At 40.4% G+C, this 27,452-nt stretch overlaps 2 protein-coding genes across 2 annotated transcripts in view; one reads left to right on the top strand and one right to left on the bottom strand.

Annotated features, from left to right (window-relative positions):
* LOC120422293 (acetyl-CoA carboxylase) overlaps nt 1-11,859 on the bottom strand; it is a 53,071-nt gene extending 41,212 nt beyond the window's left edge. The window contains exon 1 of the mRNA XM_039585686.2: nt 11,491-11,859. Within this exon, the coding sequence (XP_039441620.1) occupies nt 11,491-11,500 (10 nt within the window). The 5' untranslated portion in view covers nt 11,501-11,859. The remainder of the gene's footprint in view (nt 1-11,490) is intronic.
* A 138-nt stretch (nt 11,860-11,997) lies between these two features.
* LOC120422294 (nucleoporin seh1) lies at nt 11,998-14,468 on the top strand. The gene is made up of 4 exons (XM_039585687.2): nt 11,998-12,232; nt 13,281-13,933; nt 13,992-14,137; nt 14,204-14,468. The coding sequence occupies exons 1-4, from the start codon at nt 12,122-12,124 to the stop codon at nt 14,374-14,376; spliced, it is 1,083 nt and encodes a 360-aa protein (XP_039441621.1). The 5' UTR covers nt 11,998-12,121; the 3' UTR covers nt 14,377-14,468.
* The last annotated feature ends 12,984 nt before the right edge of the window (nt 14,469-27,452 follow it).

The following is a 27,452-nucleotide window of genomic DNA, read 5'->3' as shown; positions in this document are numbered from 1 at the left end:
AATCAATGCCTAAATCACACCCGACGAAACGGTTTAATGAACTTTGAACTTATCTATCAACACCAACTACGCAAGTGACAATATCCAAAATTATCACCTTTTGTAAGAAACACCCACACGGATTATCCACGCGTGACCTTCGCAGCGATCCACTTAGCTTAATAACAGCCACTAAACAGCACACACAAAAAAAATAGTCACACCGCTGTCACCGACGAGCTGCTTAGAGCGAACCGACTCCGAACTGGCTCAAGTGACGACTAAGAAGAGCCGCGCGGGCTTTCTTCGCGCACGACGTAAAGAATCGGGCCGCGAAACCTTAAGCCAAGGGAAAAGGTTTACGAATACTAAGAGAGCAATACCTCTATCTAGACTAAGTGTTCCCTGCTATAAATTCATCAATTCACTCGGGCTAAGGTGGAGGTGAGGCGACGCCACGCGACCTGTTATCAATTCCTTCTGTACGAATGGTGTGGTTATGGTGCGCGAAAAATGTGGGACCACCTTACACAGACAAACGAAATTTGGAGATAAGAAGGAAGAAGTCGGCGAACAGTTTGCGAATGTTGCCAACTGGGGAAAGAGGTATACTCTGACATTGCATCACAGATAAGACGGGATAGCCGTTAGTTTTAGTGAGACTTTATTACTTTACGATCGTACGGAGTTATTACAGTAATACTAACGAAGTTGACTTTATAGCTGTCGGTCACCATTGCTAGTACCAACCACTAGTGTCTTCCTTTTTATCTACAAGGACTTCGCCGCCCTGGGCTCCTAAGTGTATGAAAGTATGGCACGGAGCGACGGCGCCGAATACCCATATTTACACAAAGAATTTTAGAGCGCCCGCCGCGGGATTCGAACCAGCGACCTCTGGATTGTGAGTCCAGTGCGCGGTCCGATTGATCCACACGGGCGGGTCACATTACAGTTATACTTGTGTGAGGAATATTAAATATGGTATTTATCTAGCCTTTAGATATATTTTCTTCGATGAAGTAAATATATGTAGAAATCAGATCATTACTTAATACAGACAAATTAACTTTGTTAATTCTCAGAAAATTGTGTTTGAATAGGGGGAAGCTGCAAAAGTAATGAGAATTGGTCGGAAAGCTTAGTGCGCTGAAAATGGACATTTTTCCCTATCACAAAATGCTTCACACAACTTTACAGTTATGCTACTACAGTCCAGACTCGATTATCCGAAGGCCTTGGCAAAATTTTACTTCGGATAATCGAATCACAAAAAATACTTTTTTTTTGTTGTCTTATTTTTGATTGTTTAGCTTTAGTATTACCCTTACACTATACTCTAAAGGCGGCCAAAATAGCAATGATGAAATATTGAAAAAATGCAATTTTATATTTTATAGGCAATCAACCATTCAAATTTGACTTAAATGGGGTCCCAGAACTCGAACTCGAGTAAACAAATATAAAAACACTAAATTTTTTTTTGTTAGTGATTCGATTATCCGACGTCCCATACAAACCTTCGGATAATCGAGGCTTCGGATAATCGAGTTTGGACTGTACTCAAAATTGTCAAATATCAATGAATTTATAAAAAAATACAATCATATACGTGTTGTACCGATCTGTGGCTCCAAAATTTTAAATTTGTATAAGATTAAAAAGTCTTTATTTGATTAAAATGCATACATAAGCGTTCTACATTTTATTCTGAATAGTTTATAATCAATTTAACAAGTATTTACAATGAAAATTTCAATTTCAGTCAAAACATTTCTGCTTCCTTTTTTGAGATTTTTTTAAGGGAACAAACCTAAAACAAAATTAGCACTCATTAAATTCCAGCTTTTCCTGATTTCCCGAAAAAAAAGGTGCAGGTGGTTATGTTACACATGACCAGTATGACAAAGAACTTTGCAAGATGATTGTTGAAATTTTCGATTAGAATGTCCGCTCTAAATTTCCCCATGATTCCCTTATAATTAACGTCCTATCGAACTAACGGGACGGAAATTGCAAGTGGAGCTGAAATAGAAATCGAGGTGAAATCAATTGACTTTCCTTCACCACTCGAAAGTTACCAAGATGCGGGAATGTTTTTGCAAGGCTGATGCAAACAATCGGCGGCAGTAAAGGAAATTTGAACAGCAGACATTAGAACTGCCCTTTACAGGGCTCTAATTAATTACGAGATAGTTATTCTAAATTTCCAGAAACAGATTTTCGCAGCGGCACAAAAAAAAGTGCATCGCAGTAATCTATTTATTACTTCCTGCCTAATAAGCAATTTATTTTAACTGCTCAACTTCAGATAATGGCCAAAAGCAACTTTTTATGTCCAGTATCAAAAACCATAAAGTTTGATACCCATATTGCCCCAATTCTTACGGTCCGGCAAATGTCCCCCCATCGGAACATCCGCGGGGCCTCCGGCCACTCCAGATTGTGGCCACTATTGCCGAAATGTCAAATTTCATGTCCAGTATCAAAAACCATAAAGTTTGATACCCATATTGCCCCAATTCTTACGGTCCGGCAAATGTCCCCCCATCGGAACATCCCCGGGGCCTCCGGCCACTCCAGTTCAGGTGGTGGCCAGTTCCAATGATCGACTCCCGCGACTGGCACGTCTTAGTTGGTCCTTGCCTCCAAGCCATCTGCTCCCGGACCTCCAGGCCGTCTGCTTCTGATGTGCTCTCGTCGACGTCCAGCAACAGAATGAATTTTCGGGACCGACCGAGCCGAGTTTTGTTGGCTCGTCGACGATCCGAAAATTACGAGGTGGAGTGGGGGTGATTTTAGATACATCAATCTCACGTCTCTCGATTGACTGATTGGGAAACGTTCGCTCATCCAACCAGCGTGCACCAAAAAGAGGGGAAATTTGCCGAGAGGGGAATTCGTCACGTAACGTTTTCGCTTCGCGAAAATTTTGGATTGACACCACGTATAGAAACCTTAGGACAAAGTTCTTTGTCAAAAGTATGAGGATTGAAATAAGGAGCCATAGTTTCAACATTTTAATGAAAAAAGTGTTTCAAAATGCATTATACACCTGTCCAGTTGTTTTGCAAACATTAGTTTCCAAAATATTGACGATTTTTTTTTATCGAAATTTCATAAAAATTCTAAACATTTTTAAACGAGCCCAAATGTCCTGAATATGATTATAAATGCAGAAAAATGCATTTTAGATTGTTTTTAGTTGATAAGACTTTTATTTTCATGGAAATTTTGAAGTTTTCAGAAAACATTATTTTCCGCCCCTGATTTTTCCGACTAATTTCGACTAATGGATGAAAATAAACATTTATATGCATGTTTCTTTTGTGAAAATGGAACAGGAACTTGAACTTGATAAGTTTATCACCAGAGATTTAGGTCTCCCGATTTAGGAAATCGTCCGGTGCCCTCACGAAAATGTTACTCCGGGGGGATATTGGCCTAGGCATACAATTTTGGCTTATAACTACATGGATATGACCATGCCCTTGAATACTGGACTTGATATCTGGCATTTCAACAGTAGTAGCCAATGATTAAAATGTAATAAAATTGACAAAAAAGAGCGTTGGGAAAGTTCTTTGTCATATTGGTCATGTGTATCATAACCACCTGCACCATTTTCATCTAATTTTCGAAGTGCAAAAAGCATTGCAAGGAAGAACTCTTTTATTAATTTTAAGAAAACTAGGTATAAGGTGATGAAAGAAAGTTAGAAAGTGACTTGAAAAATATGCCGAAGTATACAGTCCAAACTCGATTATCCGAAGGCCTCGGAAAAACTTCACTTCGGATAAAAGAATCAAGAAAAAAACATGTTTTGTTGTCTAATTTTTTGATTGTCGAGCTCGAATATGACCCCAACACTACTCTAATGTGAATTAGAATTTTTAAATCCAAAAGATCGTGGTGACGGAACAATACAAAACATTTTATTCCAAAATCCACCTTTCGAACTCATTCTTCTAGGCTTTCCACCCAAATATAAGTAAAGAAGGTTTGACAAAACAAGAAAGTCGAGCTTGATTTAATTATTCAGAATCTACCTTTTCCTTAATATTTTCGGTTTCTTATAATTAACATTAGCACTGCTCATTCCCTACAAAGATGAAATACCGTCCAGACCAAGGTCCAGACTCGCTTATCCGAAGTTCGATTATCCGAAGGTTTGTGTGAGACTTCAGATAATCTTTTTTGAACAATAACTTCGAGTTTTGCGACCCCATTTAAGTCAAATTTGAATAGTTGAATGCCTATTAAATAACAAAATGGATTTTTTCAATATTTCATTACCGCCATTTTGGCCGCCATCATGGATTTTAACCTTTTATATCACCTTAGCGTAGTTTAGGGGTCAAACTTAAGGTGGATAGTCAAAGATATGACCAGAGCAATTCTCTGAGATTTCGATCATTCGATTTTTTTTGTATTTTTTAATCCGGCTGAAACTTTTTTGGTGCCTTCGATATGCCCAAAGAAGCAATTTTGCATTTTTAGTTTGTCCATATAATTTTCCATATCAATTTGGCAGCTGTCCATACAAAAATGATATATAAAATTCAAAAATGGATAAGGACTACACTGAAAAAAATTTATACATGGTAAATTTTATTTGTGATTTTTAATTTCACTTTTTTTTTATCACGAAAACTTGATTTGCAAAAAAACAATATTTTTTAATTTTCTGATATGTTTTAGGGAACATCAAATGCCAACTTTTCATAAATTTCCAGAACGAGTATTTTTTTTTTTTGAAAAGCTGAGAAAATTCTCTATTATTTGCTTTTTTGAACTTTGTTGATTCGACCCTTAGTTGCTGAGATATTGCCATGCAAAGGTTTAAAAACAGGAAAATTTAAGTCTCACTCAAACAACCCACCATTTTCTAATGTCGATATCTCAGCATCTAATGCTCCGATTTACAATGTTAAAATATGAAACATTCGTGAAATTTTCCGATCTTTTCGAAAACAATATTTTCAAAAAAATTAAATCAGACTAACATTCCAAAAAAGCGTAATATTGAATTTTCTCAAAATTATTTTTCTCGAAAGTGGGCAAACAAGGGCACTTATAAAAAAATAATAATAACTGCGCCTATTTTCAAAAAAATAATAATACCTAAAACTTGCTTTAACTTGAAAACGGTGCCTTTAATCAAAATTTCACTAAAGTACTTTTTGATTGCAAATTTGATTTTACATCGAAAGATGTCTTCTAAAACATATCAGAAAATAAAAAAAAATTGAAAATAGTGTTTTTTTTGCAAATCAAGTTTTAGTGATAAAAAGTGAATTAAAAAATCACCAATTTTTTTACCGCGTATAATTTTTTTTTCAGTGTAGTCCTTATCCATCCCTACATTTTTGCCGAAGACACTAAATCGATCAAAAAATTCCTTCAAAAGATACAGATGTTTGAATTTTCATACATCATTTTTGTATGGACAGCTGCCAAATTTGTATGGAAAATAATATGGACAAACTAATTCGCAATTCGCAAGAACGGGCCTTGACCGATCTTATGCACCAGGTTCCCGACGAACACGCACTGCCCTTACACCTACATCTCACCCTTGCTCTGAGTCAGTACGAGCAACACGCTAGAACACGCTTTGAGTGTTCGTGCCAGGCATGCACACCTTCTTTTCCGGTTACGCATTTTAACTCGGCCGGGGGTGGTACATTACGTAGGGTTTGATGTAAGTATAAGCGCCTAACCATTTAAAGTGTGCCTACCAACTTTCATTAAAGCAAAAACTGTTTTATTTTTAGTTTGAATTCAAAAACTAGTTGTTATTTTACTATGTATTGATTTCTCCTGAAATCTTTCCTAGTGTTGAGTCGTGTTTATATGTTGCTATTTCTTTTGTCGCGGTGTTTTGTTACAATTTTTGGTCCTAAGCATTTTAGAAATGTTTTTTCAAAAGTACAATAGTAATATTTGTGTTAATCCTTTAATCATTCCATAAATTGAGTAAGGGCTCGAACCTCACTTGCTTAAGAAAAAGGTGAAGTTTCAAAACAATGGACAGTTAAGGAAATATACTATGTAAATAATCAATAGTAAAAGAAAGATAGTAATTTATGAAGTAGATAAAGAAATTAACAAACAAGCTTTGATTGTATTGAGGGCAATTTACAGGGAAGATGAGAAATTATTCAAATAGATAAATAAAGAAAAGGCATATGATAAACAAAATTGACATCGCTGCCAACTTTTAAGGGAAAGCAGTTTGTTACAGCAGCATCAATTGGTAAAATAGAGTGGAAAAGCGTTGAGAAATAAGAGAATCAAATAAGTAAAATCGAAATCAAATGAAGGATAGTAAACAGAAGCCGATTTAGAAAATCAGTGAAACAAAATAAACAGAAGATAGCTGTTAGCTGAAAAGGAAAGTAGAGAAACCCCGTTCTGCGATGTTCAGGTACATCCACAGCAGTTGACTCAACATACTGCGAATCAAAACAATACCGTCTACAATCACAAATTACTTCCCTTTCCCACATTGACGCGCCCCTTTCTTCTAGCCGTCTCTACTCTGACCCTCGCTGGTCAAAGGTTTACGAGTCGTTTCCACAGGCCACCAGCTAGGTTACACCTTGTCATCATGATGACTAAACCAAGCCAACGTGGAGGTAAGAAAATAGGACACTTGCAAGGAACCAGAGCCATGCTGTTTTGTCCAAACAGCACTACGGATGTAGTTGGGCTCCTTCCGGGATGTTCCTTGCCTAGGTGTGTCAACCGACGAGTATCATCAGTATCATGCACCCTTGGCCTGCAATATGGACAAACTAATGATGCAAAATTGCTTCTTTGGGCATACCGAAGGCACCACAAAAGTTTCAGCCGGATTAAAAAAAAAAATTAAAAATTAAAGAAGAAAGACAGATTTCGTAGAGAACTGCTCACCACAAAAAATAGTTTTTTTTTCGTGATTCGATTATCCGAATTTTTCCGAGGCCTCCGAAAAATCGAGTCTGGACTGTAAGGGCATCTCCACCGCAGGGACCTAATTGCGTTGCAAAGCTAATTTGGCACCCGCGTCAAGCCCACCGCGGTACTTGTGCGAGAGCTAATTTAGGTTCGAGTTCATCCGTGTTCATCCGAATCTAAACAAAACTCAGGTTAGCTCCGGGATCTACCGGGAGCAAATCGTCTGACAGATGGTTTTTTCAAGCAAAACAATGTAATTAGGCCAATGTGAGTTTGTAAACAAAGAGTTTATCCTGCTCACGTCAGTAAATGTTTACATTAGGAGTGATGATTGATTTTTCGATTTCAATTCTTCGAGTTAGGAGATATTTTCCCTCCTGTGCTGCAAGTTTACGCAGGAAAAATGACTTTTGGCCAACTTTTGGCAATCTGGGGTGATGCAGTTTAGTTTTTGAGGTCAGATTAAGGCTATGTTTGATTAATTTTGGTCAACGCATTGTCGATCAACTGCTGGACATGCAAGAGACAAGTCATTTGTATTGAATAAAAAGCAAAATTCAAGCAAAACATTTTAAATAAGCCAATACGGATTCGAAAACATGCAATCCTGATCTTAAATTCTTAAATTCTTAAATTCTTAAATTCTTAAATTCTTAATTTCTAAAATTTTCAAATTCCTGATTTTGAATTCATTTTTTTTTGTATTTTTGATAAAAATAGTGTTTTTTTCGTAAATTTTTATTTTTATTATTATTTCTAAATTTCAGAGTTTTAAGCTTTTGGAATTTCGACTTGTAATTTCTGTTTTTTTATAAATTGTTGAGCTCTTGAATTTATAAATACTTTAATATTAAAATTATTATTCAATTCTGCATATTTTTAATTTTGAATTTCCAAATTTAAGATTTTTTATTATTGAGTTTTTCAGTCAGAAAATAGATATTTGTATGATAATTGTCAAGTTTTTTTTTCACTCTGGTTTACTTCATTTCGATCCCGTCCGTGTGGATCAATTGGACAGCGCACTGGACTCACAATCCAGAGGTTGCTGGTTGGTACTAGCAATAGTGGCCGACATGTCTGCCGACAGCTATAAAGACAACTTCTATTTTTACTCCATTTCGACCATAAAACGTCGTCGATAAAACTATATCTGTCCTTTTAATTTCAAAATTCTGCATTTTGAGATTCGGCGGGGATTTTCAATATTATTATATCGAATACAAGATTATCAAAACGTTTGTGATTTTCAGTCGCATTCAAAAAGGAAAATTCCAATTCTTCGATTCATATTGCAAACAAGCACCGTGCGAAGAAACGTCAAACGCCACTTTTCGTTTTTGTTACTTTTTAGTTGCGTACCGCTTAAGAAAAATCTTTTCGTGGCCCTTTCCCTGACCATTTTTTTATATGGAGTTTTGCGTTCCTTCCAATCTGCGTATCAGCCTTTACGGTACTACTATTCAAAATATTTTTAAATCAAATGAAAAAAAAATAATAATAAAAAATGTATTCGTATTTTTATTTTACTCCCTACCCTATATTTAAATTTTAATAAATAATTTAAAAATGTTCAAATCGGTTAAGTTATTTTTAAATTTTGAACATTCATGTTTAAATTTTTTGTGATGGTTTGCTTATATTAAACATAGGTGGCTGATTATTTTTTATTTAAAAAATACCAAAATAAATATAAATTCCACAATTTTTCAATTTAATAAAGTCGTTTTGAACCATATGACTCTTTAATATTTATTAAAATTTGATAATCAAAATAAATGCATCTTCAACCAAAACGAATACAAATAATTCTAAAAATCGCTGAAAAATTAGCCACCGGCAGCTCGGGGACTTCTCGAGCACCTATCTTGGCTACTCGACGGATCCCCGATGAACTTTTTCTTCGCTGAATGAACTCGAAGGCTAATTTAGCTTTAGCTTTGCTACCCGCGGTGCGAATGTTGGGGTGCAAACATGTCGGGAGCAAATCGGATGAACTCTTTTAAAAATTTGAAAATGATATTTTATAGATGTAAGCAAACAATTAGGACATATAATGCAATTGGAAGCATGTTCTATCATACTAGAACATAGTTTCATTGATTTTGGTCAACAAAACGGCTAAAATTGGAAAATGAATAAATTAGATCCCCGCGGTGGGCTTGATTCAGTAGCCAAATTAGCTCTCAGCGGTGCGGAAACGTGTATTAGCTACGGAGCAAAGCTAAAACTGGGGATCCAACCGATAGGTTTGCCACGCAATTAGATCTCTGCGGTGGAGATGCCCTAATGAGAAAATGCTTTTGGTATGCTAACAGGCAATCAACCGCTCTGATATGAACAAAATGGAGTTGCAGATACCCAAATGTGATGTTAAAAACAAATAAATGAAAATTGAAAGAAGAATAACATAAAACAACAGAAGCTAACTTTTTCGTAGAACAAAACATAATCCAATTTGACTTCATGGGCACGAAAAAAAAGGGTTAACTGAAAATCTAGAGTTTTTTAAAGGTTCTACACAAATATAAAAAACAATAGCTCATAATAAACCGATTTGGTTCATTAATCCAAATATGTTTCATTAGTTAAACCACCCTCAACAAACAAACAGCATTTCTCGGGTTAGTTTTCAAAACGTCGTAAGAGCCAAACCCCTCAAGTGGGGAAAACCGATGAACAAGTTTTCGACCATTATTTTAATTCTTATTTATATGTAAGTGGGTTTCAAGGGCATATTTTTAGTCAAAATCATTGCTTTGACTATAAGCTATGGTTGTCATATCAAGTGAAATAAAAATTTTAACAATTAATGTGTGTTTTAGCCTTGTTTTACCACACCAGGTTGATTCGACCTTTTACATGAGCAAATTGTTTCATACGTCCCTGCACTTGGGACTTTTTTTGAAGAAGAATGACAATACGACCATTGGCAAAATTTATTTATTTTATGACTAAACTACATTTAAATCAAACATTATTATTTTGAACATCGTTTCAACACCCCCCGCAAAGAGGGCAGTCGATGTTTTGTGTTTTTGGAGGAGATTGGGAGAAAACATCGCAGGGGAGAAAGGTCCAACTGACAGATTTTATTCTCCCTCTCTCGCGTTGGCTCATACGCTAGCTGAGAGCACGAACAAAATGACGAACTACCACTGATTTGTTTATCTTTTCTTCAGTGGTCTATAGGACCTTGAAGAACTCGGGGTTCCTGGAGTTTTGAGAAGGCGTTTATGAGTGATAAGATGGATGCGGTCATTATCGCTTGTTCCTGAACAGATTATGCAACTTGATTTTGTGTTGGTTTAGGCTGCCACACTAAATGATGATTTTGGGGGAAACTAGCCTCTTCCGGATTTAATGACTGAAACTGGATTTTGCTGGCTGGCAAATTGGAAAATATTCTTCGCGCATCCTTTAAGTCATATAATCAGCGCAATGTTTTTAACGGGATAACAAATATTCATCGTTTTTCGTAAAAACCCATGTGCGCATAATCATAAAGCAATTAAAACTGAACTTACGTCCTTTTTCTATGAGCGTAAGTACATTTTTGAAATTATCAGTACTTACGACCTTGCATCACCAAGGACGTATGTGACTTCTTCGTATGAAAAGCACATTCGACCTTTTATATGCGGGAGATATTTTTGTTTAAATTTATCTTTTTGGAAATTCTGCTCGAGTAGATCGTTAGTAGTGCGTTAGAAGAGTGCAACCGTGCCAAAAACTCAATTTTGGACAACTGGCGCTTACGACCTTTTGAAAACTAACCCGAGATTTTATTGTTATTGCCAAACAATACACCACCACCACCCGGCCCCGATTCCTTTTTCACTGCCACGGTCGGTCGTCCCCACCGCCACCGTCAGAACCGGGCAGATTTTTATTTTCGTTTTGTTTACAACCGTAACATTCCCCTGCACGACAGTATTGGTGCGCTAATGCGGCGCTGATGATTGTTCGTTCATCCCGCGCACACACCACGACACGTGGCGTTGACCTTGAAGACCAGGATCAATTGCCGAAATTGCGCGCTGATTTCTGGGTTGTAATTTGTTGGTTGTAGGATTTTTGAACGCAGTAGGCCTACCCCAAAAGAAGAAAATAAAACGTCACAATTTGCGTCGGATTTGCGACTCTTGATTGATGATTGCCGGTTAAATGTGTTTGTAGGAGCGCGTTTGATGAATGAACGGGCAACAAAACGGAACCGCCCGGGAGGGCAGGTGGTTCGTCTGGAAAGGGCGGGGGGTGGTGGGTGGTGGCATTTCAAAACACACCAACACAGCTTTGCGCAAAATCTTCGCCTCTTTCCTGCTCTTCTAACGTTCAATGATGATGACAGAATCACACCATCGCTTCTGATTGGTGGAAAAAAAGCTAAGCCCATTTTAATTGGACAACAATGCCGTCACGGAACGAAATCTCGTCGGAATCTGGCCCGCCGCGGTCGAGATTGCTTATCGAAATTTGGGTGGAATTCATCAGCACGGGGTTTGTGCAATAACCGTTGGAATAATTTGGGGGCTCGTCCCAGGGAAAGGCAAAGGAAATTCAACCTACACTTTTCCATATTTTTCCGGATTTTCAGCTCAGCACTTGACGGATCGATTTTCCTGCCACTTTTTTCCACTCGGAACACGCACGCTTTTCCCGGACCTTGTCCCGCAAATCCACTTGACCGACGTCCACGAGGGCTCTCACTAGATTCTCGACTCACTTCCCCGGGGAACCGTTATCAACGCACCGCAGATTCCGACACCCCGAAAATGCCGTTTTCAACTGGCTGCTGCTTTCCACTCGAATACGCACAAACGCACACAGGCCCGGCCTCGCGCGGATTAAAGACGCATTTTTGCGCACACACTTCGTTAGTAGCAGCAGCTAAAAACTGATGAACGAAAATTACCCAAGTCAGCGAACTTGGCGATCTGTTTTTTTTTCTTCTTCAGCGGCCCGCAAGTTATGACGTTTCTCGCCTCTTCAAGACAACTGCCCAGCGGTTGCGCGACACGCGTGGAGCAAACCCCGCTGATCTAGATCAATGTTGGGCGCGCGCGTCAAAACGACGAGAAACGTCAAAACCGGATCAAAACAGAGCGCGGCGCGGTTGAGATTTGAGGCGATCCAGAGAAAATCGTAAATTTTACGCTTGTTTTTGGTGATTTTGCGTGAATTTTGCTTGCGAAGCGAGATGTTTGAGAACCAGGCCATTCACACCGAGCACAAGGACGTGATACACGATGTGGCGTACGATTACTACGGCCAGCGGATGGCGACCTGCTCGAGTGATCAGTATGTGAAGGTAAGGGTAGGGTGCGTTTAGCGGCGCGAGCCGGTGCGATAGTTTTAAATCAAGAAGTTGATACCCAAAAATAATCGGAATGATGATAAAGAACTATGTCTTAAATCCATTTTTTTTTTTTTTGAAGATGTCACGCGTTACCATCGCAAGCTTTTGGCGTGACATTCTAGGTACTTGAATCTTACGTCCCAAGCAGAGATGATGTCTGCAACGCAACAGTTTTCTGTTGCGTGGAAGCAGCAACATGCCGTGCGATACTATTTAAGCTAACAGATCTGGCGAGGATTTAGTGTCGATCAGACTTTTATCAACGACGGATCTTATGTTGGGAATTTTATAGCTCACCCACACACACACACACGTTGAAAGGGTTACATCCCATTTCCCAGAATACCACTCTCCAGAATGAACCATTACCCAGAATGATCAATTCCCTAGAATTCCCATTCCCCATATTTATTTAGGACCTTGAAAAATCTTTTGAAAATATATTCTAGAATTTATCGATTGCTATAGTTGTCCCGTTTTTTTTATTGAAATTGTTGCATTTACGGTCTCAATCAGGAAAAAAATTATTGCTAAAACTGAAGCAACATTTTTGAAGGGCGCATGAGCGGTTTGACAGTTGCAACTATTTGTAAATTCATTTAAAAAAGATTTTATTTCGAGAGCTTTGTGCAAAGTTCTTTGTCATACTGGTCATGTGTAGCATAACCACCTGCTCCTTTTTTTTTGTTCCAGAATATGTTCGAATATCCCGAATTTTTTTAAGGTGAAACGAGAAGATAGCGCCATATTGTCGACTTGAGTTTTCGAATGCACCTTTAAGGAAAATTCCGTAACTTACGAAATTCTGTTTTTTACAGCTAAATAGGTCAAAAGCAAACAATCTGTTGGGTTCAAAAATCGATTTCTAGTTGAACAGAAATTATCTAAGAACTGGCGTCCCGTTTCACTATAACTGAACTTCACCGAATTCTCCAATTATGATCGATATGACCATAACTATTCGAATTTAAACATTACAAAAAACTGCATTTTCCACCAGGTGTGGGACCAGAACGAGAGCGGCGTTTGGAGCGTAACGGCCAGCTGGAAAGCGCACTCCGGCTCAGTTTGGCGCCTTTCCTGGGCCCACCCGGAGTTTGGCCAGGTGTTGGCCACCTGCTCGTTCGACCGGACCGTGTCCGTGTGGGAGGAAACCGTCGGCGAGAAGAGCTCCCCCACGATGTCCCCGGTGAAGCGCTGGGTGCGGCGCACAAATCTGGTCGACTCCAGAACCAGCGTTACGGACGTCAAATTCTCGCCCAAGTCCCAGGGGCTGGTGCTGGCCACGTGCTCGGCCGACGGAATCATTCGCATTTACGAGGCACCGGACATCATGAACCTGTCCCAGTGGACGCTGTCGCACGAGATTGCAGCGAAAATTCCACTCAGCTGCCTGTCGTGGAACCAGTCGATGTTTAGACTGCACGCCCCGATGATTGCCGCCGGCAGTGACGACTCTTCGCAGAGCAGCGGCGGAAAGGTGTTCATCTTTGAGTACAGCGAAAATTCCAGACGCTGGACGAAGACGGACACGATTAACTCCATCACCGATCCAGTGCACGACATCGCGTTCGCGCCGAACGTTGGCCGAAGCTATCACATTTTGGCCGTGGCCAGCAAGGACGTGCAAATCTTTAACCTGAAACCGATTCTGTAAGTTTAATCAAGCTTGTTTGTGAAATATCGTTGAATGTTGCTTTTTTGTTCATAGGGAACCCACATCGAACTCACGTCTGGACATTCAAGCCGTGGCAACGTTTGGAGATCACTACTGTACCGTTTGGCGTGTCACGTGGAACATCACCGGAACGATGCTCGCTTCCACCGGTGACGACGGGTGCGTTCGTATGTGGAAAAGTGTGTATTCTCATTCACTTATCCCACAGTGCATCCTAATGTAATCATGATTTTATCCTGTTTTAGTGAATTATCTTAAAACGTGGCGTTGCGCAGCCGTCCTCAAGGCGGAAAACTCACAATCAACGCAGGAGGTGTCGAATGCTCCCTCGCTGAACCTGTCCAGCCTGGTCAACGCAACGGCCAAGTACTACAAGCGCGGTACCATCAGTCATCCTAGCCAGGTGCCGAGACATTAGGCGCTGAGGGGGTTGGTCGAAGGTCGATTTAATACTTTTCTTACATTGTTTGGTGAACTCACAGGATATCGTTAATAAAATTGTGTCTACAAAAGGAATGTTTTGTTTGCTGGTTGAGAAATCCATCAATAATTATATTTAAACATTTGGTGATTTGTTATTTTCGCCAACTTTCCAACATATTTTTCAATATTCAAAAAAAAAAAACCCAAAAAATCAAGTAGCGGTAAAAAATGCTCTCTGTCCTATCAATTGGATTTCTAGCATTAAATCAAGTTTTGACAAAGAACTTTGTCCTAAGGTTTCTATACGGGGTGTCAATCCAAAATTTTCGCGAAGCGAAAACGTTACGTGACGAATTCCCCTCTCGGCAAATTTCCCCTCTTTTTGGTGCACGCTGGTTGGTTGAACAAACGTTTCCCAATCAGTCAATATAGAGACGTGAGATTGATGTATCTAAAATCACCCCCACTCTACCTCATAATTTTCGGATCGTCGACGCGGCAAAAAGCGAATAAGGAGATGTAGGAGAATGGGTGCAAAAAGGCGGGGCATACGTCCCCGATCTAAATTAACAAAACTCGGCTCGGTCGGTCCCGAAAATTCAGTCTGTTGCTGGCCGTCGACGAGAACACATCAGGAGCAGATGGCCTGGTGGCCCGTTTGCAGACGGCCTGGAGGCCCGGGAGCAGATAGCCTGGAGGCATGGACGCGCCAAGACATGCCAGCCGGCATGAGCGGGAATTGGAATTGGCCACCACATTTCGGCAGTAGTGGCCACCACCTGGAGTGGCCGGAGGCCCCGGGGATGTTCCGATAGGGGGACATTTGCCGAACCATAAGAGTTGGGGCAATATGGGTATCAAACTTTAGGGTTTTTGATACTGGACATGAAATTTGACATTTCGGCAGTAGTGGCCACCACCTGGAGTGGCCGGAGGCCCCGGGGATGTTCCGATAGGGGGACATTTGCCGAACCATAAGAGTTGGGGCAATATGGGTATCAAACTTTAGGGTTTTTGATACTGGACATGAAATTTGACATTTCGGCAGTAGTGGCCACCACCTGGAGTGGCCGGAGGCCCCGGGGATGTTCCGATAGGGGGACATTTGCCGAACCATAAGAGTTGGGGCAATATGGGTATCAAACTTTAGGGTTTTTGATACTGGACATGAAATTTGACATTTCGGCAGTAGTGGCCACCACCTGGAGTGGCCGGAGGCCCCGGGGATGTTCCGATAGGGGGACATTTGCCGAACCATAAGAGTTGGGGCAATATGGGTATCAAACTTTAGGGTTTTTGATACTGGATATGAAATTTGACATTTCGGCAGTAGTGGCCACCACCTGGAGTGGCCGGAGGCCCCGGGGATGTTCCGATGGGGGGACATTTGCCGAACCATAAGAGTTGGGGCAATATGGGTATCAAACTTTAAGGTTTTTGATACTGAACATGAAATTTGACATTTCAGCAGTAGTGGCCACCACCTGGAGTGGCCGGAGGCCCCGGGGATGTTCCGATAGGGGGACATTTGCCGAACCATAAGAGTTGGGGCAATATGGGTATCAAACTTTAGGGTTTTTGATACTGGACATGAAATTTGACATTTCGGCAGTAGTGGCCATCACCTGGAGTGGCCGGAGGCCCCGGGGATGTTCCGATAGGGGGACATTTGCCGAACCATAAGAGTTGGGGCAATATGGGTATCAAACTTTAGGGTTTTTGATACTGGACATGAAATTTGACATTTCGGCAGTAGTGGCCATCACCTGGAGTGGCCGGAGGCCCCGGGGATGTTCCGATAGGGGGACATTTGCCGAACCATAAGAGTTGGGGCAATATGGGTATCAAACTTTAGGGTTTTTGATACTGAACATGAAATTTGACATTTCAGCAGTAGTGGCCACAATCCGGAGGGCCCCGCGGATGTTCCGATGGGGGGACATTTGCCGAACCATAAGAGTTGGGGGTATATGGGTATCAAACTTTAGGGTTTTTGATACTGGACATGAAATTTGACATTTCGGCAGTAGTGGCCACCACCTGGAGTGGCCGGAGGCCCCGGGGATGTTCCGATAGGGGGACATTTGCCGAACCATAAGAGTTGGGGCAATATGGGTATCAAACTTTAGGGTTTTTGATACTGGACATGAAATTTGACATTTCGGCAGTAGTGGCCACCACCTGGAGTGGCCGGAGGCCCCGGGGATGTTCCGATAAGGGGACATTTGCCGAACCATAAGAGTTGGGGCAATATGGGTATCAAACTTTAGGGTTTTTGATACTGGACATGAAATTTGACATTTCGGCAGTAGTGGCCATCACCTGGAGTGGCCGGAGGCCCCGGGGATGTTCCGATAGGGGGACATTTGCCGAACCATAAGAGTTGGGGCAATATGGGTATCAAACTTTAGGGTTTTTGATACTGGACATGAAATTTGACATTTCGGCAGTAGTGGCCATCACCTGGAGTGGCCGGAGGCCCCGGGGATGTTCCGATAGGGGGACATTTGCCGAACCATAAGAGTTGGGGCAATATGGGTATCAAACTTTAGGGTTTTTGATACTGAACATGAAATTTGACATTTCAGCAGTAGTGGCCACAATCCGGAGGGCCCCGCGGATGTTCCGATGGGGGGACATTTGCCGAACCATAAGAGTTGGGGGTATATGGGTATCAAACTTTAGGGTTTTTGATACTGGACATGAAATTTGACATTTCGGCAGTAGTGGCCACCACCTGGAGTGGCCGGAGGCCCCGGGGATGTTCCGATAGGGGGACATTTGCCGAACCATAAGAGTTGGGGCAATATGGGTATCAAACTTTAGGGTTTTTGATACTGGATATGAAATTTGACATTTCGGCAGTAGTGGCCACCACCTGGAGTGGCCGGAGGCCCCGGGGATGTTCCGATGGGGGGACATTTGCCGAACCATAAGAGTTGGGGCAATATGGGTATCAAACTTTAGGGTTTTTGATACTGGATATGAAATTTGACATTTCGGCAGTAGTGGCCACCACCTGGAGTGGCCGGAGGCCCCGGGGATGTTCCGATAGGGGGACATTTGCCGAACCATAAGAGTTGGGGCAATATGGGTATCAAACTTTAGGGTTTTTGATACTGGATATGAAATTTGACATTTCGGCAGTAGTGGCCACCACCTGGAGTGGCCGGAGGCCCCGGGGATGTTCCGATAGGGGGACATTTGCCGAACCATAAGAGTTGGGGCAATATGGGTATCAAACTTTAGGGTTTTTGATACTGAACATGAAATTTGACATTTCAGCAGTAGTGGCCACAATCCGGAGGGCCCCGCGGATGTTCCGATGGGGGGACATTTGCCGAACCATAAGACTTGGGGCAATATGGGTATCAAACTTTAGGGTTTTTGATACTGGACATGAAATTTGACATTTCGGCAGTAGTGGCCATCACCTGGAGTGGTCGGAGGCCCCGGGGATGTTCCGATAGGGGGACATTTGCCGAACCATAAGAGTTGGGGCAATATGGGTATCAAACTTTAGGGTTTTTGATACTGGACATGAAATTTGACATTTCGGCAGTAGTGGCCACCACCTGGAGTGGCCGGAGGCCCCGGGGATGTTCCGATAGGGGGACATTTGCCGAACCATAAGAGTTGGGGCAATATGGGTATCAAACTTTAGGGTTTTTGATACTGGATATGAAATTTGACATTTCGGCAGTAGTGGCCACCACCTGGAGTGGCCGGAGGCCCCGGGGATGTTCCGATGGGGGGACATTTGCCGAACCATAAGAGTTGGGGCAATATGGGTATCAAACTTTAGGGTTTTTGATACTGGACATGAAATTTGACATTTCAGCAGTAGTGGCCACCACCTGGAGTGGCCGGAGGCCCCGGGGATGTTCCGATAGGGGGACATTTGCCGAACCATAAGAGTTGGGGCAATATGGGTATCAAACTTTAGGGTTTTTGATACTGGATATGAAATTTGACATTTCGGCAGTAGTGGCCACCACCTGGAGTGGCCGGAGGCCCCGGGGATGTTCCGATAGGGGGACATTTGCCGAACCATAAGAGTTGGGGCAATATGGGTATCAAACTTTAGGGTTTTTGATACTGAACATGAAATTTGACATTTCAGCAGTAGTGGCCACAATCCGGAGGGCCCCGCGGATGTTCCGATGGGGGGACATTTGCCGAACCATAAGACTTGGGGCAATATGGGTATCAAACTTTAGGGTTTTTGATACTGGACATGAAATTTGACATTTCGGCAGTAGTGGCCATCACCTGGAGTGGTCGGAGGCCCCGGGGATGTTCCGATAGGGGGACATTTGCCGAACCATAAGAGTTGGGGCAATATGGGTATCAAACTTTAGGGTTTTTGATACTGGACATGAAATTTGACATTTCGGCAGTAGTGGCCATCACCTGGAGTGGCCGGAGGCCCCGGGGATGTTCCGATAGGGGGACATTTGCCGAACCATAAGAGTTGGGGCAATATGGGTATCAAACTTTAGGGTTTTTGATACTGGATATGAAATTTGACATTTCGGCAGTAGTGGCCACCACCTGGAGTGGCCGGAGGCCCCGGGGATGTTCCGATAGGGGGACATTTGCCGAACCATAAGAGTTGGGGCAATATGGGTATCAAACTTTAGGGTTTTTGATACTGAACATGAAATTTGACATTTCAGCAGTAGTGGCCACAATCCGGAGGGCCCCGCGGATGTTCCGATGGGGGGACATTTGCCGAACCATAAGAGTTGGGGCAATATGGGTATCAAACTTTAGGGTTTTTGATACTGGACATGAAATTTGACATTTCGGCAGTAGTGGCCATCACCTGGAGTGGCCGGAGGCCCCGGGGATGTTCCGATAGGGGGACATTTGCCGAACCATAAGAGTTGGGGCAATATGGGTATCAAACTTTAGGGTTTTTGATACTGGATATGAAATTTGACATTTCGGCAGTAGTGGCCACCACCTGGAGTGGCCGGAGGCCCCGGGGATGTTCCGATAGGGGGACATTTGCCGAACCATAAGAGTTGGGGCAATATGGGTATCAAACTTTAGGGTTTTTGATACTGGACATGAAATTTGACATTTCGGCAGTAGTGGCCACCACCTGGAGTGGCCGGAGGCCCCAGGGATGTTCCGATAGGGGGACATTTGCCGAACCATAAGAGTTGGGGCAATATGGGTATCAAACTTTAGGGTTTTTGATACTGGACATGAAATTTGACATTTCGGCAGTAGTGGCCACCACCTGGAGTGGCCGGAGGCCCCGGGGATGTTCCGATAGGGGGACATTTGCCGAACCATAAGAGTTGGGGCAATATGGGTATCAAACTTTAGGGTTTTTGATACTGGATATGAAATTTGACATTTCGGCAGTAGTGGCCATCACCTGGAGTGGCCGGAGGCCCCGGGGATGTTCCGATAGGGGGACATTTGCCGAACCATAAGAGTTGGGGCAATATGGGTATCAAACTTTAGGGTTTTTGATACTGGATGTTCCGATAGGGGGACATTTGCCGAACCATAAGAGTTGGGGCAATATGGGTATCAAACTTTAGGGTTTTTGATACTGGACATGAAATTTGACATTTCGGCAGTAGTGGCCACAACCTGGAGTGGCCGGAGGCCCCGGGGATGTTCCGATAGGGGGACATTTGCCGAACCATAAGAGTTGGGGCAATATGGGTATCAAACTTTAAGGTTTTTGATACTGAACATGAAATTTGACATTTCAGCAGTAGTGGCCACAATCCGGAGGGCCCCGCGGATGTTCCGATGGGGGGACATTTGCCGAACCATAAGAGTTGGGGCAATATGGGTATCAAACTGTAGGGTTTTTGATACTGGACATGAAATTTGACATTTCGGCAGTAGTGGCCACCACCTGGAGTGGCCGGAGGCCCCGGGGATGTTCCGATAGGGGGACATTTGCCGAACCATAAGAGTTGGGGCAATATGGGTATCAAACTTTAAGGTTTTTGATACTGAACATGAAATTTGACATTTCGGCAGTAGTGGCCACCACCTGGAGTGGCCGGAGGCCCCGGGGATGTTCCGATGGGGGGACATTTGCCGAACCATAAGAGTTGGGGCAATATGGGTATCAAACTTTAAGGTTTTTGATACTGAACATGAAATTTGACATTTCAGCAGTAGTGGCCACAATCCGGAGGGCCCCGCGGATGTTCCGATGGGGGGACATTTGCCGAACCATAAGAGTTGGGGCAATATGGGTATCAAACTTTAGGGTTTTTGATACTGGACATGAAATTTGACATTTCGGCAGTAGTGGCCATCACCTGGAGTGGCCGGAGGCCCCGGGGATGTTCCGATAGGGGGACATTTGCCGAACCATAAGAGTTGGGGCAATATGGGTATCAAACTTTAGGGTTTTTGATACTGGACATGAAATTTGACATTTCGGCAGTAGTGGCCACAACCTGGAGTGGCCGGAGGCCCCGGGGATGTTCCGATAGGGGGACATTTGCCGAACCATAAGAGTTGGGGCAATATGGGTATCAAACTTTAAGGTTTTTGATACTGAACATGAAATTTGACATTTCAGCAGTAGTGGCCACAATCCGGAGGGCCCCGCGGATGTTCCGATGGGGGGACATTTGCCGAACCATAAGAGTTGGGGCAATATGGGTATCAAACTGTAGGGTTTTTGATACTGGACATGAAATTTGACATTTTGGCAGTAGTGGCCACCACCTGGAGTGGCCGGAGGCCCCGCGGATGTTCCGATAGGGGGACATTTGCCGAACCATAAGAGTTGGGGCAATATGGGTATCAAACTTTAGGGTTTTTGATACTGGATATGAAATTTGACATTTCGGCAGTAGTGGCCACCACCTGGAGTGGCCGAAGGCCCCGCGGATGTTCCAATGGGGGGACATTTGCGGAACCATTAGAGTTGGGGCAATATGGGTATCAAACTTTAGGGTTTTTGATACTGGACATGAAATTTGACATTTTGGCAGTAGTGGCCACCACCTGGAGTGGCCGGAGGCCCCGGGGATATTCCGATGGAGGGACATTTGCCGAACCATAAGAGTTGGTACAATATGGGTATCAAACTTTATGGATTTTGATACTGGACATGAAATTTGAAATTTCGGCAGTAGTGGCCACACTCCAAAGTGGCCGGAGGCCCCGGGGATGTTCCGATGGGGGGACATTTGCCGAACCATAAGAGTTGGGGAAAAATGACTGTTAAACTTCTAAAATCTGTTTCTGGAAATTTAGAATAACTATTTCGTAATCAATTAGAGCCCTGAATAGGGCAGCTCAGCTCCACTTGCAATTTTCATCCCCTTAGTTCGATAGGACGTTGATATTATGTCTTAAAACTTTACAAATTTAACAGCCTGTTTCAGAGCCACGAAATAGACCACAAAAGAGTTGTCTTGTGTAATTATAAGGGAATCATGGGGAAATTTGGATCGGACGTTCTAATCGAAAATTTCAACAATCATCTAGCAAAGTTCTTTGTCATACTGGTCATGTGTAACATAACCACCTGCACCTTTTTTTTTCGAAATTACAAAATTCTAAACTTCTGCATAAAATCTGTCTCTGGGGTGACCAAAGTAAAGCCCGCGGGCAAAATGTGGCGGTTTCAAAAAAGCAAAAACTGAAAATTTGGTTTATTGGACCTATTCAAAAAAAAAAAAAAACTTCAGAATTCTTAAAATTAAGGTTAAGTGAACATTTTAAGTTTTGATGATTTATCTATACCTCGATCCTGATTATTGTGGTAATGTCCACCTCCTGAAAAAAAATAATGAAAAAGTGGATGTAAAAACATAAAACATAAATAGACACAAGATATTGACACGAGGTATTAGCCGAATGCTATCACAAACAAACATAAAATAAACAAGATAAATGCAAATATAAATACTAAAAAAAATGCAAGTCATGTTTTTCGTAGAACACAGAACGTAGAACAAAAAACCTCCTGTAGAGAATGACTAAATTGGGAATTTGTGATATTTTGTAAAAAAATCGAAAAATGTCGGGAATTTTAAGCAGACCTGTCTGAAAATAAAATGTCTAGCTTGATTACAGGGTGACCACTCAAGTCGGGAAATCGGGAAAGTCGGGAATAAGTCGGGAATTCGCCAAAATCCGCCAAAAATCGGGAAAAAGTCGGGAATTTGTGATTTTTTGTCAAAAAGTCGGGAAAAGTCTGGAATTCTGAGCATACTTGTTTGAAAATTATTTTTTAACTCTTAAATAATTTTGTAATATTTTGTGCAATTTTCAAATTGAATTCACTCATTTCCGCTTTAGTAACTTACTTTAATTTTCACTATTTCAATGTATTTGAGTATGGAAACACTGTTTAAGACATTTCAAATCGTAATGAATATTGGGGTCTTTGACACAGATTTTCATAATATTTTTTATGAATCAAATGATCGCTATCAGGGGCGCCGACTCTGGGGGGCACGGTACTTTTTGCCTCCCTTAAAATTGGGCTGGGGGGGCAGCCTATACATAGTGCCCCCCCCCCCCCCTCAGAAGTTGGAAGAAAAATCTCGGATTAGTTTTCAAAAAGCCGTAAGAGCCAATGGTAAACAAAGTCTTTTTTGCATCGGTATCCGACCTACTTACGAAAAACAAATGTCAAAAATGCTTAAGATTGTTCATCTATACGTCTCTCAAGTGCCCCAAACTAAAAATAAATAAAATTTAATTATAATTGAGAGAAAAACGAATATTAGTGTTGGAGGTCACGGCGGCTCTTACGGCTTTTTGAAAACTCACCCGAGAAATATTCTCATTTCAAATATTATTAAAAAAAATCACAGAAGAAATTGAAAATAATATTTAAAACTTAATTGGAAAATTGTTTGTACACACAGATAGAATTTTTGTAAGCCGTAAAATAGTTCAAAAACAGTAAATTTTGTTGTTTTCGAAATCGGTGAAGTTTTTTAACAAAATCGTTCACAATTTTCGGGATTTAGATGCATTTTTTTCTAAATCTTAAATCTTAAATTCTTAAATTCTTAAATTCTTAAATTCTTAAATTCTTAAATTCTTAAATTCTTAAATTCTTAAATTCTTAAATTCTTAAATTCTGTGGCAAATGGGCAGTATTCATGATTGCTGAGAGTCGCAGGACTCTCGCCCTTTGCTATTAGTAAGTATCCAGCAAAGCAAAGGGTATAGCATGTATTTGATACTGTCAACTCCCATTCGGCTGTGTTCTCGTCGCTGTCATGTTGTAAACTGGAGCCGAGGGAGGTCCTGTTGTGAATTCTAGTTGGAGGTGGTCCGAAGATCATTGAAGAAGGTAGAATTCGCCATCACCCAAGACACGAAGGCACGATGGATAGACCATGTCTTGGAGGGTGAAAGGATGATAGGATTTAGTGATAATACCACAATTTAATATTTGTCTTTCTCTCTTATTTCAGACAAAATGTCTGGTCCGAGTCCAAGGTGTTGCAGAAATCTTCCACTATACAGAATGGGGTCTTCCTTCTATCATTTCCTATATTCTGAAAAAGGTGGTGCCCCGAATGTGGACATATAGTTTATCACATTTACTCCATACGGTGTGAACGTGACATGCTGTATGTTTGCTCTTGGTGCATTGGCTATTTTCAAAAAACAAGCTAGATTTTTCCTATTCTTTTAAGACAAAATTTAGTAAAATCTATCCATCTATTTATTTTTCTATTGCTATAACTTGTCTCTAACCCCATAAACTTTAACTACTCAATTATTCTAACTTGGAATCGCAATACATTATTGTAGAAATGTAACTGCTGAAAATAATTTGGTAAGAAATTTGGGCATAACTGTTAATATGATTAAAGGTACGTTCAAACTGTTTTATTATATATGTTAGCTATTCAAGTTTGTTTGTCTTGTCCCATATTTCACAACTTCAGTTGTTTTCTAGTAAGCTTCTCGTTACAAGTTGGTAGTTCTGAAGGTTTCTTTATTCTTTCTTTCTGTGTTAGTCTGTTATTCAATGTTCGATTTTATTTTACATTGTACTAATCCCATTTTTTCTCTTTGTCTTTTTCATGTACTTGCGAGCATACGATGACCGAAAAAGTCATTGTATCAGCCAACAGTGTGTATTTCACAGTGAAAAGATAATCATGTCCAAAATTAAAGTAGACAAAGCCGCGAAACAGAACAAGTATTTTTATAAGTGCGTGAATAACAATCGGTCGTTGAAGCTCAAAAAATGTGAGAACAATATCGCGTCGTGGTTAAGTGATAATAAGGCGAAGAAAGTAGACGACGATTCCGCATGAAGAATATAGCGGAAATTATGTGTTAATTGCACAATGGATGAAGGTTTGAAGTTGACACTATCAAAAGGGAATGGTAAGATGCAATAGTAATATTGCTAGGTTTGATAGTGTCAAAAGGTAAGATCAAGGAATAAGGATTATATGAAACTATATTGTCATAATTATTGTATTCACTGAAAATTCTATCCACTTTCTACCCCCAATGTGTCCTGCACTGGGGGTGCCTGGGGTAACTTCGAGTTGACCTGGGCCGCCCGAGGAATTATGTCGTAGGTGGTTCGTGTACTTCTCACTCACCTCTCCTCGCGGCAAGGTTTTCCGTAGGTCTACACTCGAACATGCAACATGGGACAGCATGAATCTTCAGCTGAAGCCGGACGAATGTATTCCGAAATTACAGAATTACAGAATTACAGAAATTCTTAAATTCTTAAATTCTCAAATTCTTAAAAGAATAAATGTATCATAATTTTGAAATTTTCGTTTTTTTAACATCGAATTTTATTGTATTTTCTTAATTTCTAATTTGATTTCTTTTTCTTTATATTTTTTAACCCTGGTATTTTTTTATATTATTATAATTTTGTATAATAATTTTTTGTGAATTTTGTGTATCAGTTATTTTTTTAAATTGCCGATTTGAAAAATTGTTGATTTATAATCTTTTTTTAATGTGTATGTGTATTTTTAAATTTCTGTAGCTCTAAATGTTTGCTTTTTACTTTATTTTTTTATTTTTAGAGTATTTGTTTTAGCGTATTTCTAAATATCTGATTATTTTTATTATTGACTGTTACTTCTAAAAATAAGTGAGAATATGCCTTCCAAACATATAAAACATTCCCCCCAATTAACATTCTCAATCACGTTTAAATAAATTATATTTTCCAAAAAAAAAATGGATGCCAGATGCAAAAAATTCTTATCACATCGTAATATTCAAATTAGTAAAATTCGTGATATACAAGAAACTTAAACATCTAATCGCCACTCTTAGCTATCAATTTCGGAAAACAACCGTGCCCCCCCCCCCCCCACATTTTGGACTAGTCGGCGCCCCTGCGCTATTAATTTTTGTTCATTAAACAAGAGGTAAAGTTAATTTAAAACTAATATAAAAATAAAGCCTAATAGATTCTATTTCATTTTGTCACATAGATAAAGCTTGATTTTCAGTTTTCGGAAAACTTAATTATCGAATAAAATCCAAAATTGCAAAACGAAAAAAAAACATAAAGAAAAAATTAAAACCGCAAAAAAAAATCCTAGATATTTTGAGTTATTGCAAAATTGTTTAAAAAATATTTCTCAGCAAACATTTTGTTTAAAATAAGTGAGAAAACATAAAATCATATCAAACTGAATTTTCATTGAAAAAAAAAATAGTTAAATACTGGCCACTAGGTAAATTAACATTGATTAGAAAATTCAATATCAAAATTATAAAATTAAAAAGGGAACTTGGCAAAAACATTTTTTTTATGAATTCCTGTGACATTTTTCTAAATCCTTTGAATCAATAATAACAGCAATTATGTTTTAATCATTCTTTGATTTAAAATGATGATGAAGTTTTTAAAAAAATAGGAACGATATTCTAAGTTCACTCATCTTTAACTTTTTGTCATTTCCAGTTGAAACGAAGTATCAAATACTATACGTTTGCCAATTTAAAAAATAACATGGAAGTTATAAGTATTGTTGAACTTTTGATTATTTTTTCAAAGACTGATTGTTTGTGTTTCTACTCTGAATCATAATAATGAAATTCAATTTTTGAAGTTTTTTTATTTGTTGTTTAGTTTCTGTATTTACAAAAAATGCCTATGTTTGGATTTTTTTTTAAATTCATTGAGAATGTTTTTTTTTCTGTGGTTAATATTGACTTTTCTTATAGAAAGTTTTATGTTTGAAATCATTCTTTAGATAACAAATGCCTATTATTTGAGCATTCTGGAAAAGTCTGGAAAAAAGTCGGGAAAAAGTCGGGAATTTGAAAATGGAATTTGAGTGGTCACCCTGATTGATTTATTTTACAATATATTGATTTTTTTTTTTAAATTGCACTCAATTCGTCTTAAACACCGTACTTAATATGTGGAGGTTCCTATCATTTTTTTAATCTATTTGAGAATGAAAGGCCTATTTAAGGTATCCTGTCGACTGTTATATGAAAATGGGTAAAGAATAATATGTAATTGTAATCATATTCAAGGGATTTTGATAAAAGAATTTTTCACTTTTGCAATCCCTTTTAAATTTAATCAGAGAAACAAAAATTTCCAAAATTTAGAAATTTTTAATTTTATCTTAGAGGCTCATTATTCAATTTTTCTCTTTGTGTCAAAACAATGAAAGTGTTTGTGGCTTGTTATTTTTAAATTCTTCTGAAATTGTCAAAATCTTAATTTTTTTGAAATTAATTTAATATTTTACTTTATCGCTGTAAACCGAGGTTTGGCGTCTGTCGACAAGAAGAACGTCGATTCCTCATTCTTGGATTTAGCGTCGGCGGTGGGTTTCGGTTCCGGGGGACGGGGTGGCTTCATTTGTGGGGACTCTTTCTACATGGAACAAACTGTGCAGACCTCTTGGCTGACCTCCACAGATACGTCGAGGCCCAGATGGCGTTTGCAAGGACTTGCTTGCCTTTCAGGGTGAAGATTCCGGGATGGAGATCGGTTTTGCCCCGGCGGTATTATCCGGAGGCGTCCCGCGTCTAAATACGCAGGCTTTGCTAGGCAACCCTGACGGTGTTCACGTGGTCGTTGTCTGGTAGGAT

Source organism: Culex pipiens, chromosome 3, assembly GCF_016801865.2.
Source record: "Culex pipiens pallens isolate TS chromosome 3, TS_CPP_V2, whole genome shotgun sequence".
In the NCBI taxonomy this organism is placed as follows: domain Eukaryota; kingdom Metazoa; phylum Arthropoda; class Insecta; order Diptera; family Culicidae; genus Culex; species Culex pipiens.
This window is presented reverse-complemented; position numbering and strand designations above follow the sequence as displayed.